The 12,859-nt window shown below is 42.4% G+C and overlaps 1 protein-coding gene across 2 annotated transcripts in view; it reads right to left on the reverse strand.

The window, feature by feature from the left end:
- Positions 1 to 12,859, reverse strand: part of LOC124773942 (thyroid receptor-interacting protein 11-like) — a 465,298-nt gene that overhangs the window by 81,059 nt on the left and 371,380 nt on the right. For both annotated transcript variants that reach the window (XM_047249444.1, XM_047249443.1), the window contains exon 16: positions 10,697 to 10,890. In XM_047249444.1, coding sequence (XP_047105400.1) covers positions 10,697 to 10,890 — 194 coding nt within the window. The remainder of the gene's footprint in view (positions 1 to 10,696; positions 10,891 to 12,859) is intronic.

Below are 12,859 nucleotides of genomic sequence, written 5' to 3' on the forward strand. Positions count from 1 at the left end.
AGAGAGAGAGAGAGAGAGAGTGAGTGTGTGTGTGTGTGTGTGTGTGTGTGTGTGTGTGTGTGTGTGTGTGTGTGCGCGTGTGTGTGTGTTTCTACATTATGTGATCAAAAGTATACGGATATCCACAAAAAACATACGCTTTTCACTGTGCTGCCACCTACTGCCAGGTACTCCATATCAGCAACCTCAGTAGTCGTTGGACATCGTGAGAGAGAACAATGGCGTGCACCATGGAACTCACGGACTTCAAATGTGGGCAAGTGATTGTGTGTCACTTGTGTCATATGTATATACTTGACCTAAACATCCATATCTACATCTACATCTACATGATTACTCTGCAATTCACATTTAAGTGCTTGGCAGAGGGTTCATCGAACCAGAATCATACTATCTCCCTACCATTCCACTCCCGAACAGCGCGCGGGAAAAACGAACACCTAAAACCTTCTGTTCGAGCTCTGATTTCTCTTATTTTATTTTGATGATCATTCCTACCTATTTAGGTTGGGCTCAACAAAATATTTTCACACTTGGAAGAGAAAGTTGGTGACTGAAATTTCGTAAATAGGTCTCGACGCGACGAAAAATGTCTTTGCTTTAATGACTTCCATCCCAACTCGCGTATCATACCTGCCACACTCTCTCCCCTATTATGTGATAATACAAAATGAGCTGCCCTTTTTGCACCCTTTTGACGTCCTCCGTCAATCCCACCTGGTAAGGATCCCACACCGCACAGCAATATTCTAACAGAGGGCAAACGAGTGTAGTGTAAGCTGTCTCTTTAGTGGACTTGTTGCATCTTCTAAGTGTCCTGCCAATGAAACGCAACCTTTGGCTCGCCTTCCCCACAATATTATCTATGTGGTCTTTCCAACTGAAGTTGTTCGTAATTTTTACACCCAGGTACTTAGTTGAATTGACAGCCTTGAGAATTGTACTATTTATCGAGTAATCAAATTCCAATGGATTCCTTTTAGAACTCATGACGATCACCTCACACTTTTCATTATTTAGCGTCAACTGCCACCTGCCACACCATACAGCAATCTTTTCTAAATCGCTTTGCAACTGACACTGGTCTTCGGATGACCTTACTAGACGGTAAATTACAGCATCATCTGCGAACAACCTAAGAGAACTGCTCAGATTGTCACCCAGGTCATTTATATAGATCAGGAACAGCAGAGGTCCCAGGACGCTTCCCTGGGGAACACCTGATATCACTTCAGTTTTACTCGATGATTTGCCGTCTATTACTACGAACTGCGACCTTCCTGACAGGAAATCACGAATCCAGTCGCACAACTGAGACGATACCCCATAGGCCCACAGCTTGATTAGAAGTCGCTCCACTATTTCTGATGTGATAGTGAAGTGGAAATGTGAATGGACATGTACAGCACAAAAGTGTACAGGCTGACCTCGTCTGTTGACTGACAAAGACTACCAACAGTTGAAGAGGGCCGTAATGTGTAATAGACTGACATCTATCCAGACCATCATGCAGGAATTACAAACTACATCAGGATCCACTGCAATTACTATAACAGTTAGGTGGGAGGTGAGAAAACTTGGATTTCATGTTCGAGCGGCTGCTCATAAGCAAAACATCACACCAATAAATGCCAAACGACACTTTGGTTGGTGTAAGGAGCGTAAAAATTGGATGACTGAACAGTGGAAAAATGTTGTGTGGAGTGTCTAATCATGGTACACAATGTGGCAATCCGATAGCAGGGTGTGGGTATGGCAAATGCCTATTGAATGTCATCTGCCACCGTGTGTAGTGCCAACAGTAAAATTCGGGCCGTTGCTGTTACGGTGTGGTTGTGTTTTTCATGGAGGGGGCTGGCACCCCTTGTTGTTTTGCATGGCGCTATCACAGCACAGGCCTACACTGATGTTTTAAGCACCTTCTTGCTTCTTACTGTTAAAGAGCAATTTGGGAACGGTGATTGCATCTTTCAACATGATCGAGCATCTGGTTCATAATGCACGGCCTGTGGTCAAGTGGTTACACGACAATAACTTGATACCTCTCCTCAGTACAGCACTCCATGAAGAGCGGGCTGCCATTCCCCAAGAAACCTTTCAGCACCTGACTGAACATATGCCTGCAAGAGTGGAAGCAGTCACCAAGGCTAAGGGCGGCCCAACACCATACTGAATTCCAGCATTACCAATGGAGGGCACCACAAACTTTTAAGTTGTTTTTAGCCAGATGACTGATAATTTTGATGACATAGTGTATGTGTGAGGGGTAGGGGAGAGTGGGGTGACAAAGGCACACTTAACTCCATAAGACAGCGTATGACACATGTTATCTGCATAAATATATTCTGTTACACGAGGGCACAATTAACTCAACTTTTGTTGTTGTTGTTGTTGTTCTTGGTGGTGGTGGTGGTGGTGGTGGTGGTGGTGGTGGTGTTGGCCAACGTAAGCATTAGATACCACAACACAAAGGATAAGTCTTGAAATGTTTGTTAGTAATAATGATAAATAATAGTACCAAAGCAATGGTTTGTGGTTTGTATAAATATATTGTTTCTACTGTGGAGAGAAGAAAATAATTCAAAACGAATAAGCAGGTTAATGTACATTGCGCATACTTCTTGTATCAAAGTTTTTGAGAGTACAACTGCTAAAAATAACTGGGAAAAGACCTGGTCAAAATCAGGCAAATATAAAGAAAATTAAGTTACGACTTGGACATCACAGATGAATATCAATGAAAGTAAAACAAACATAATGGAATGGAATGAAATTAAATCAGCTGAATTCTATTAAAAATGAGACACTGAAGTTGCTAGCAGATGAATTTTGTCATTTAGGCAATAAAATAACTGATGATGGACTGATGTACGGAGGTTATAAAACACTCTCTGGCAACAGTAAGAAAAGTCCGTCTCTGTACCTGAGCATTCAGTATGGTTCACAGCTTCGCTGGGAGCTTGGCACTGATTCCTTGCGCAGCCAGGGATTTTTTCTTGGCATGAGGACTGGAACATGATGCACTCAGTTTTGTGAGGGCAACTAAAGAGCTACTTGACTGAGTAGTAGTGGTTCTGAGGTAAAGACACCTGACGATGACTGGGAGAGCAGTGTGCTGACAACACACTCCTCCAAGTCATATCCAATAATGCCACTGGCAAAGAATAAAGCAGCAGCTGGTCCATCTAGGACCAGAACTTGAAACTCTACCTTTACCTTAATAGTAAGAAAAGTACTTCTGAAAAATAACAATGTAAGGAAAAGACAGAGTGCTACTTATTGTAAAGATGACATGATAAGTTGCAGCCAGGCACAGTTATAACACACTTATACATTAGCTTTTAGCTACAGCTTTCATTTGAAAGAGAGAGAGAGAGAACACATGCATATGCACTCTCACAAGGAATCACACCTCACACCCACACAACTGCCGTCTCCTGCATTGGCATTCTGGTCCAAGCTACCAGAGATGGTCAAGTGTGTGAGGTGTGCTTGCATTTGAGTGTGAGTGTGTGTGTGATTTCAACCTGGAGTTTCCATTTTCTGAAGGTATCTGTCTGGAGTTTAGCCTTGCAGTGAACTGAAACAGGTAATAAACGGTGAAGAGAAGAATAGCATCCTCTGAAATGTGATACCACAGATGAATGATAAAGATTATACTGGTAGAGCTTAAACAAAACAAGCTAGAACCTTCCCACCTTTCTTGTTGCACTTCTATTCACAACTATTTTTATTTTTTCTCATTCATTTATTTTGACTCTAGTTATCCATATTGAGTATATGTTGCATATGCCCACATCTTTCAAAATATTATTCAGACCAATGTGACACAAATTCATTAATCGGATGATAATTTTCAACTGCTGTTTACAGTAACTGTTTAGTTTTTCTGGATACCATACTGATTAAATGTAATGAATAACTGAAATCATCACACTCAAAATGATTGTTGCCAGTTGTGCCATAATACCTATATAGTTTGTAAATTTACCACTATGATTTTGTTGCTATAATTTTTCTGGATCAAATGGGTCACTTTATTAATCAACTAAGCAACTAATTATGAATTTGCACAAATTATCCTAATTTCAAATGTGGCAACTTTACTTGTAAATAAGTAATTCACAGCACAGACATGCAAAATAGTTCTGCAACCTTTTGTACTTTACTAACTACTTATTATCAAAATCAAGTCACTGTTGAAACATATAGCTTTTCTAAATTAGTAAATCCTCACCTAACAGTTTTGCAAACAAATTTTATTGTCCAAAACCCTAAAATATCCTTACACCAGTTCATAAGTACTTCTTCCTATCCAAAAAATCTGCAGTCCATTGCTATCCATTACAGTGTTAATGTTGGGCCTGATGGTCTCACAGTAAAGCACATGTCTGGAAGCTGAGAGGTCATGGGATTGAATCCTGGTAGTACCACAGGTTTTTTAGTCTGCCTTTTAACCTACCCTTCACCTCTCAGTGATGTGAGGAGTCATAAAAAGTAAACATGATTCAACTTCCACATTAAACTGTAGGTCCTCTTTCTCCAGTTGGGTAACTGGAATAGGTTAGGAACATGCAAGTCGGCAAAGTGTTGTCCAATTGAAAGACTTGTACCAGGCCACTGAGCCACATGAAATTACACTCCTGGAAATGGAAAAAAGAACACATTGACACCGGTGTGTCAGACCCACCATACTTGCTCCGGACACTGTGAGAGGGCTGTACAAGCAATGATCACACGCACGGCACAGCGGACACACCAGGAATCGCGGTGTTGGCCGTCGAATGGCGCTAGCTGTGCAGCATTTGTGCACCACCGCCGTCAGTGTCAGCCAGTTTGCCGTGGCATACGGAGCTCCATCGCAGTCTTTAACACTGGTAGCATGCCGCGACAGCGTGGACGTGAACCGTATGTGCAGTTGACGGACTTTGAGCGAGGGCGTATAGTGGGCATGCGGGAGGCCGGGTGGACATACCGCCGAATTGCTCAACACGTGGGGCGTGAGGTCTCCACAGTACATCGATGTTGCGCCAGTGGTCGGCGGAAGGTGCACGTGCCCGTCGACCTGCGACCGGACCGCAGCGACGCACGGATGCACGCCAAGACCGTAGGATCCTACGCAATGCCGTAGGGGACCGCACCGCCACTTCCCAGCAAATTAGGGACACTGTTGCTCCTGGGGTATCGGCGAGGACCATTCGCAACCGTCTCCATGAAGCTGGGCTACGGTCCGCACACCGTTAGGCCGTCTTCCGCTCACGCCCCAACATCGTGCAGCCCGCCTCCAGTGGTGTCGCGACAGGCGTGAATGGAGGGACGAATGGAGACGTGTCGTCTTCAGCGATGAGAGTTGCTTCTGCCTTGGTGCCAATGATGGTCGTATGCGTGTTTGGCGCCGTGCAGGTGAGCGCCACAATCAGGACTGCATACGACCGAGGTACACAGGGCCAACACCCGGCATCATGGAGTGGGGAGCGATCTCCTACACTGGCCGTACACCACTGGTGATCGTCGAGGGGACACTGAATAGTGCACGGTACATCCAAACCGTCATTGAACCCATCGTTCTACCATTCCTAGACCGGCAAGGGAACTTGCTGTTCCAACAGGACAATGCACGTCCGCATGTATCCCGTGCCACCCAACGTGCTCTAGAAGGTGTAAGTCAACTACCCTGGCCAGCAAGATCTCCGAATCTGTCCCCCATTGAGAAGTTTGGGACTGGATGAAGCGTCGTCTCACGCGGTCTGCACGTCCAGCACGAACGCTGGTCCAACTGAGGCGCCAGGTGGAAATGGCATGGCAAGCCGTTCCACAGGACTACATCCAGCATCTCTACGATCGTCTCCATGGGAGAATAGCAGCCTGCATTGCTGCGAAAGGTGGATATACACTGTACTAGTGCCGATATTGTGCATGCTCTGTTGCCTGTGTCTATGTGCCTGTGGTTCTGTCAGTGTGATCATGTGATGTATCTGACCCCAGGAATGTGTCAATAAAGTTTCCCCTTCCTGGGACAATGAATTCACGGTGTTCTCATTTCAATTTCCAGGAGTGTATTATTATCTTTGTTCTGGTGAGCCTTCCTGCATGCTGGCATTCCATTTTCAGTCTGGTGCCATTCCAGGTGTTCTCCCTGCAGCCTGCTCCAACTAGAAATGTTCTTATGCATTTCCTCTTCGGTCCGGTACACCAGACTGAGTGCTGGTGTTTCATCAGGCCAGTGTACCTGTCAGCACAATGCCATTCCATTCTTGGTCCAGTATGGGTCAAGGTATTCCCATTGCAGACCATTCCTTCTAGAAGCATCCAGTGACATTTCATCTCCAGTCTGGTGCACAAGGTACTCTGTTGGGGTTCATTCCCCATGTTCACAGTCCTTCATTTTGTGGAGTTCTGTTGCTGCCCCATGGTGTTTTCAGCAACTTCAGCACAGGATCCCAGGCTCTACCGAGTTGGTAACCAGTGTCATGATACATGAGGGTTTCCATCACCTTTATCTCTATGGATTCTTTTGTAACTGTCTTCTAATATCTGGGGTCTGTGCCAGATCCTTGCCTCATCATAGTTCATGGAACGATTGAGTTACAGACGGTGCTCAGCAACGGTTGATTTAGTTGCCTGTCCTAGTTGAGTGTGGCTCTTATGTCCACTGTCCTAGTTATTTAGCCAATGTACGACATGCCACATTGGCAAGGTATATTATAGATTCCTATTTTTTGTAACCTGAGGTCATCTTTCACATTTTCCAATAGTCCTCATATTTTTCAAGGTGGACAGCATGCACACTTGACATTATGGTTCCAGAGAACCATGCTGATCTTGGCAGAAATAGTCTGCATGGGGCAGGTACGCCATGGCCTTTGCTCGCCTTGCTCTTCTTTCAGATCCTGTGGTGTTGGTTGAAAGGCCAGCTGAATCTGTCTGGTCATGTATCATTCTTGCAGAATACTGATCACAGATGCTCTACTGTACTTCTACCGCCAAACTATCTGGGTCTGACAAGGAGCCTGGGATTCTGTTCTGGAGTTTCTTAAAATGCAGTGAGGGAAGCAGCAGAACTCAACAAAAGAAGGACTAAGGGTATGGACATGGGGAACAAATGCCAGACCAAGCACCAGGTGGACTGGACTACAGATAGAATGTCACATGGTGCTTCTAGTTGAAGTGACCAAAAAGAGAACACACAGAACCATACCAGACCAAAAAGGGGAAGCCAGTGCACAGACATATTCAGTGGACCAAAGATGAAACACCAGCACTCAGCTGGGTGCACTGGTCTTAAGAAGAATGCATAAAAACATTTCTAGCAGGAGCGGGCAACAGAGGCTACACATGGAATCACAAATGAACTGAAAATGAAATGCCAGTGAGCAGACAGGCACACTGGCCCAAAGAGTGAAAGCCTAAGGACACTGCTAGTGGGAGTGGAGGGCAGATGGAATACCTGGAACTGACCAAGGAGGGGGAAGCCCGTAGGTATAAACTGTTCCACTTGAGCGATCTCAGACAGCACTTGATAAAAATAAAAGGTCATGTTATTGAAATATTAGGCAACAATGATGCTGATATCTGGCGTCTCGACCAAGGAAAGGGAGGATGGTGAGTTCTCTTAGCTTCCTGCTGGCATGTTAAGAAGAAGACATAGTACCAGTTTTGCCAGGATTAAGCATCACATCAACTCAAGAGCAGTGAACAAGATAAAATGTAGGGCAAGCATGGATGGCACTTGTGTGAGAGAGAATTTGAATATATAGATGTGGTAGCCAGGCAGCTTTTACACCTTTTCTCCCACACATGGCAGCCTCCTTAGCAGCAGATGATTGGGATTTGATAGACAGTTTCTCTTTCTCTCTTGCGGAGTGTGCCAAGAAGAATGCTAACATGTAAAGTTTGGCCGCCTGAGTAAGAAAGTACAACAGATGGAGGACACTTGTATTGTTATTAAAAAAGTGGCAAGAAGTTTTATGACACTATTTTGAAAGCATTCACAACTCGTAGAAATGTGCCCAGTTTAGCTTTTATCAGTGCAGTGGAGCAAGTAGCCAACACACTCCCATCAAGTGTGGCACAAGAAATTCACCACGAGACTTGCAGGGTGCTCACCAAGACAAAGCCTCCAAAATCAAATATCTCAAGCACTGAGGGGCTCGCATTCGAGATGCTCTATGAAGACAAGCATTGTAGTGTTGCCAGTAGACAAAGGGAACTCCACTACTGTTTTTCAGCAGGCTGATTATGATGAGAAAGTGCAGCAACTTCTGGAAGATCCTGCATACAGACTTTCGGAATAATGACCCTATGGACAAAGTGGCCAAGAAGACCAGAGCTCTCTTGAAGGAAATCGGAATGCCAAACACCTACAATTGAGAGTGCCACTTCCAAATATATGATATGGGCTGCCAAACGTACACAAAGAGGGCAAGCCTACTCTGCCCAGTTGTCAGCAACAATGGCACAACAAGGTACGCATCTGCCAAGTACTTCAAGAAACTGCCCTTCTCATACATGGGGAAGCATGTTCACCACATCTGAAACTCGTAGTACTTCTTGCAACATCTCAAGCAACTACATATCGCAGAAACTGATATAACCGTAAGTTTTGATGTGGTACTCCTGTTCAGTATGATTCCATGAATGTCAGATGCAAACAATATTAGAGGCACAATCGTCTAAGACAGGTGACTATATGAGCCATTGTCAAGTATTGTCAGGAATTCAATCATTCCATAAACTATGACGAAGCAAGGGTTTTGGCACGGACCACAGATGCTGATGTAAAGTTATGAGAGAGCCTATAGCTAACAGAAAATCATGTTCAGCAGAGCCTGGGATCCTGTGCTGAGAATGTAATGCGGGCAGCAGCACAACTCCACAAAAAGAAGAACTGAGGTGGACATGGTGAATGAACACCAGACAGAGTACCAGGTGTACCAGACCGTAGATAAAACATTGCTCGATGCTTCTAGTAGGAGCGGACCACAAAGGGAACATCTACAACAGCACTGAACCAAAAATGGAACACCAGCATGTAGACAAGAGTACTGAACTAAGACAAAAGTCAGTGCTCAGACCAAAGAGGCAATGCCTAAGAACATTTATGGTGGGAGTGGGCTGCAGATGGAACACCTAGAACTGCACAGGACAGAAAACGGAATGCTGGCAATCAGACATGCACAACAGACTGAAGGTGGAACACCTCAGGATGCTGCTAGAGGGAGCAGATGGCAGACAGAGCACCTGGAGAAAGAGGGCTGCAGGTACAAATACTGTACCTGTTCCACTCAATGAGCAGTCTCGGGTATCACCTGATGATGATATGAGTTATGTTACAAAAATATCATGCGAGAACAATGCTGATATCAGACAAATTAACCTACACTTCAAAACGTCAGTAGCAATGTCATTCGTCAATCTCTGACACCCTTGTGGAACTGACAAATGGCTAAACACTGCAAAGTATGTCTAGATAATATCTGGAAACAGCAAAACAAGTTGAATATTAATACAACATCCATGTATGCTGTGTGAATAAGACTTTGCCACAGGCAACTTTTCTTATAGTGCATGATTTAACTTGAACAGTACATGAGCAGGCACTGGGAACAATTCACTGTAAATACAATAAAATGTCTTTGCCCTATTGTGGCTGCATTGCTACAAAACAATACACTGAACTCATAACTTAAATATTACATCTACATACATACTTTGCAAACCACTCTGAAGTGTAAGCATGAAATACTGACCATAGTTTTTGGATCCTCTATGTTCATTCTTCGGGGAAGAAAGAGAAACTGGTTGGGGAAGAGGGGGAGGTCAGTCAAATCACAGTGCTTGATGGACTCACAACAAACAAGTGGGTCCTTCTCAACCTAGAGTCTTACAACCCCCCCCCCCCCCATTTCCTTCCCAACCAATTCCTCTTTTCACCCTAAAAAAGGAACATATAAAGTCTGAAGTATACTTTAAATATTTTTCTATAACAGTTTTTTAGAAGAAGCAACTGATGTGTATATTATCAATAATATCAATATGTGTCACTAATATCTGCGGTGCAGTAATGTGGTCACTGTTATTAAGTATTATAAAGTTAACTTATCAGCTTCAGTCTCTTTTCAATTTGGATCTTTGGAAAATATTGGCATAGCTCTTCTTTTGTATGTGTGTATTAAGGTGCATACAGACTTGTGAACCAAGCTGCTCACAAGCCATTTGTGATGCTCACAAGAGTGCACTTTGCTTGTGAGCTGCTTGGTGTAAGCCACCCAATGTCAGTGTTTATGGTGACCAAAACGGGATGTTTAGACCCAGTGGGATGGCTGTATTCTCAGAAGTGTCTACACACTAGTGAGCAATGTGGATCACTGAATGTACAGGGGACATTCGCTGCTTACATTTTTTGCCTGAGCAGAACCTGAGTCATTTGTGGGTGTGGTACTCATAAATGTATACACACCTTTATGTATTTATTTTGACATGTTATACACCCTTCAGGACTTCCCCAGCATGGATTTAAGGAACAAAAAGTATTTCTATCTGTTTATTTAGAGCTACAAACTTTCCTCTCTGAATGTAGGTACTTCCATCTTCCTGTTATTGTAATATTGTTCTTAACTGAACTTTCCATTTTATTGTGTTATAAAGGATAACATAATAATTTTGTTAATACAAAAATTGAAGCAATGTAGTTTACCTGGCTGATGTATATGCTGTGGAAGAACACTTCAGTCTCTCCTCTGCACTGCTCAACCTTGCTTGGAGACTCTGAACTTGTTGTTCAGCACGTAATGTCTCCTGAGTATAGCTTTCCTCCACTGTCACCAAGTGTTCTCGCAGGCGATCCAACTCCTTTTGTAAAGTTATTCCTTTTTCCTTCTTTTCCTGTAACTACCAGTTTTATAATCTATTAGTCTATTTCTAATTACAAGGTACATAGTTTTAGGTCACAGAACTTAATAAGTACAGGTGTTTATGTATGTGTTTTAGGAGTAAGAAAATAAACTGTATAATTTATTATCTCTGTCTTCTTGACTCCATTTCCTAAACCAAAATTTTTGTTGAATGGAATGAAAAAAAAATGTTTTATAGGTTATGAAGAATGCTCCATCTATCTCATAACATGAAACAATCAAGAAATAACAATTTTCTATTTATATCAGCAATATTTGTAGGCATGATGTTAAAAACAGTTAGACCCCTAGCGCCCAGACATCAGACATCACAAAATAGACAATCTGCCAAATTTATTCAACACCTTTTCTTAAAAACGGTGTGAATATATATAAAAAACAAATTTAATTCACAGAAATTCCAGGTCACAGTAAGAAGAAAGCAGTAACAAAGGTTAACACCATGCTCCCAATCACACAGCATCAGTTTTCTGATTTGCAAGTCATTCTCCCTTCCATATTACTGAACTTACTACAGTGCTATATAACAAAGGCAGAAAAGAGGTACTTCCTTTATTACCATCTTTGACATGTTGTAGCCAAGCTGACTTAAAGGCACATCACCATAGTTAGGGAAAATAAATTCCCTTTCACAGTCTTATGTTATGAACAACAGGTAAACAAAGTGTTTCCTAGAGCATTTCTTGGCTTCACAGAACATTATATGTGGTAGCCAGCAAACTGCACTGTGTGTTAGAAGACTGTTTTCACAGTAGTTTTGTAGTCTTCATCATCTCATTATCACCGTGCCAAAGGCATCCAAGGGTATGCTATACAGGAATGTAGTGTAGTCTGCTCGAGGAAAGCAGCCGAGTTATTTTACTTTATTTTGTTTATTTCATAACTAGAGAATGTTTCTGCTAGTACCAAATATTAAGACATTAAATGAGGATGTACGAGTTGCTTCGTGTGCATGTATTGTTGTACTCAAATGACATACAATGTTAACAAAAGAGAGCTCCATTTGTTGAAATTGCCACTTCACCAACCATTTACAGGCATTACAGAGAGAGAGAGAGAGAGAGAGAGAGAGAGAGAGAGAGAGAGAGAGAGAGAATCAAATCATATGGCTCACTGAGATCTACCCCTTCCTAGCTCTCCACTGGCCTGAGCATAGTGTAATATTTATGGAACAAGTTGGATGACTTGGACACATGCAGAAAATAGTGTACTGAAGCTGTTTATGTCAATAACACAAACTACTCAAGTAATATTTTTGTTTCATGTTCCAACTCATTGACAATACAGATCAGCTCAGAGACCTGAGAGGAAAGTACATGAGGAGACCACAGAAACCACTATGATATGAATGATGCTTTAGTGCTGAACAGGAGTAATATACTTATTTCATCTTTTGAAAAATGGCAGCCAATGATGTAATTACTTCTGCTGGAATAACATAATAAGGACAATATTATATCGTCTGAATCTCAATTCGAAGTAAGTGTTCTCTCTTATAACTAGGACCACAGTCATTAAATACACATTAAATGAAGAGATGATTCTGCTGAGGCTGTAACATTGTGTAATACTTTTATTTGCTATTGGTAGTCTCAACCTGATGGTCAGTATCAGGCATTTGCCTATTAACACAAAATGGATGGTTTTTGTTAATACATAAATGCTTGATAATGACAGAGGGATTGTGATTGGTCACTAACAAATAATAGTATTACATAGAAGTATTACATAAAATTACAGCCTCAATGGAAACATATGTTCATTTAAATTGAAAGTAAAAGATGAAACTTCTAGATCATATAATCTATATGCAGTAGTGCTAATAATCCAACCTAATATGTAACAACTGAAAATCCAGGATGGAATAATTACAATGTTATGAAAAGGATAGATTGCTACCTGTCAGTTAGTGGAGATGTTGAGTCGCAGATAGGCACAACAAAAAG

The sequence above is a fragment of the Schistocerca piceifrons genome, chromosome 2 (genome assembly GCF_021461385.2).
Source record: "Schistocerca piceifrons isolate TAMUIC-IGC-003096 chromosome 2, iqSchPice1.1, whole genome shotgun sequence".
Lineage (NCBI taxonomy): Eukaryota > Metazoa > Arthropoda > Insecta > Orthoptera > Acrididae > Schistocerca > Schistocerca piceifrons.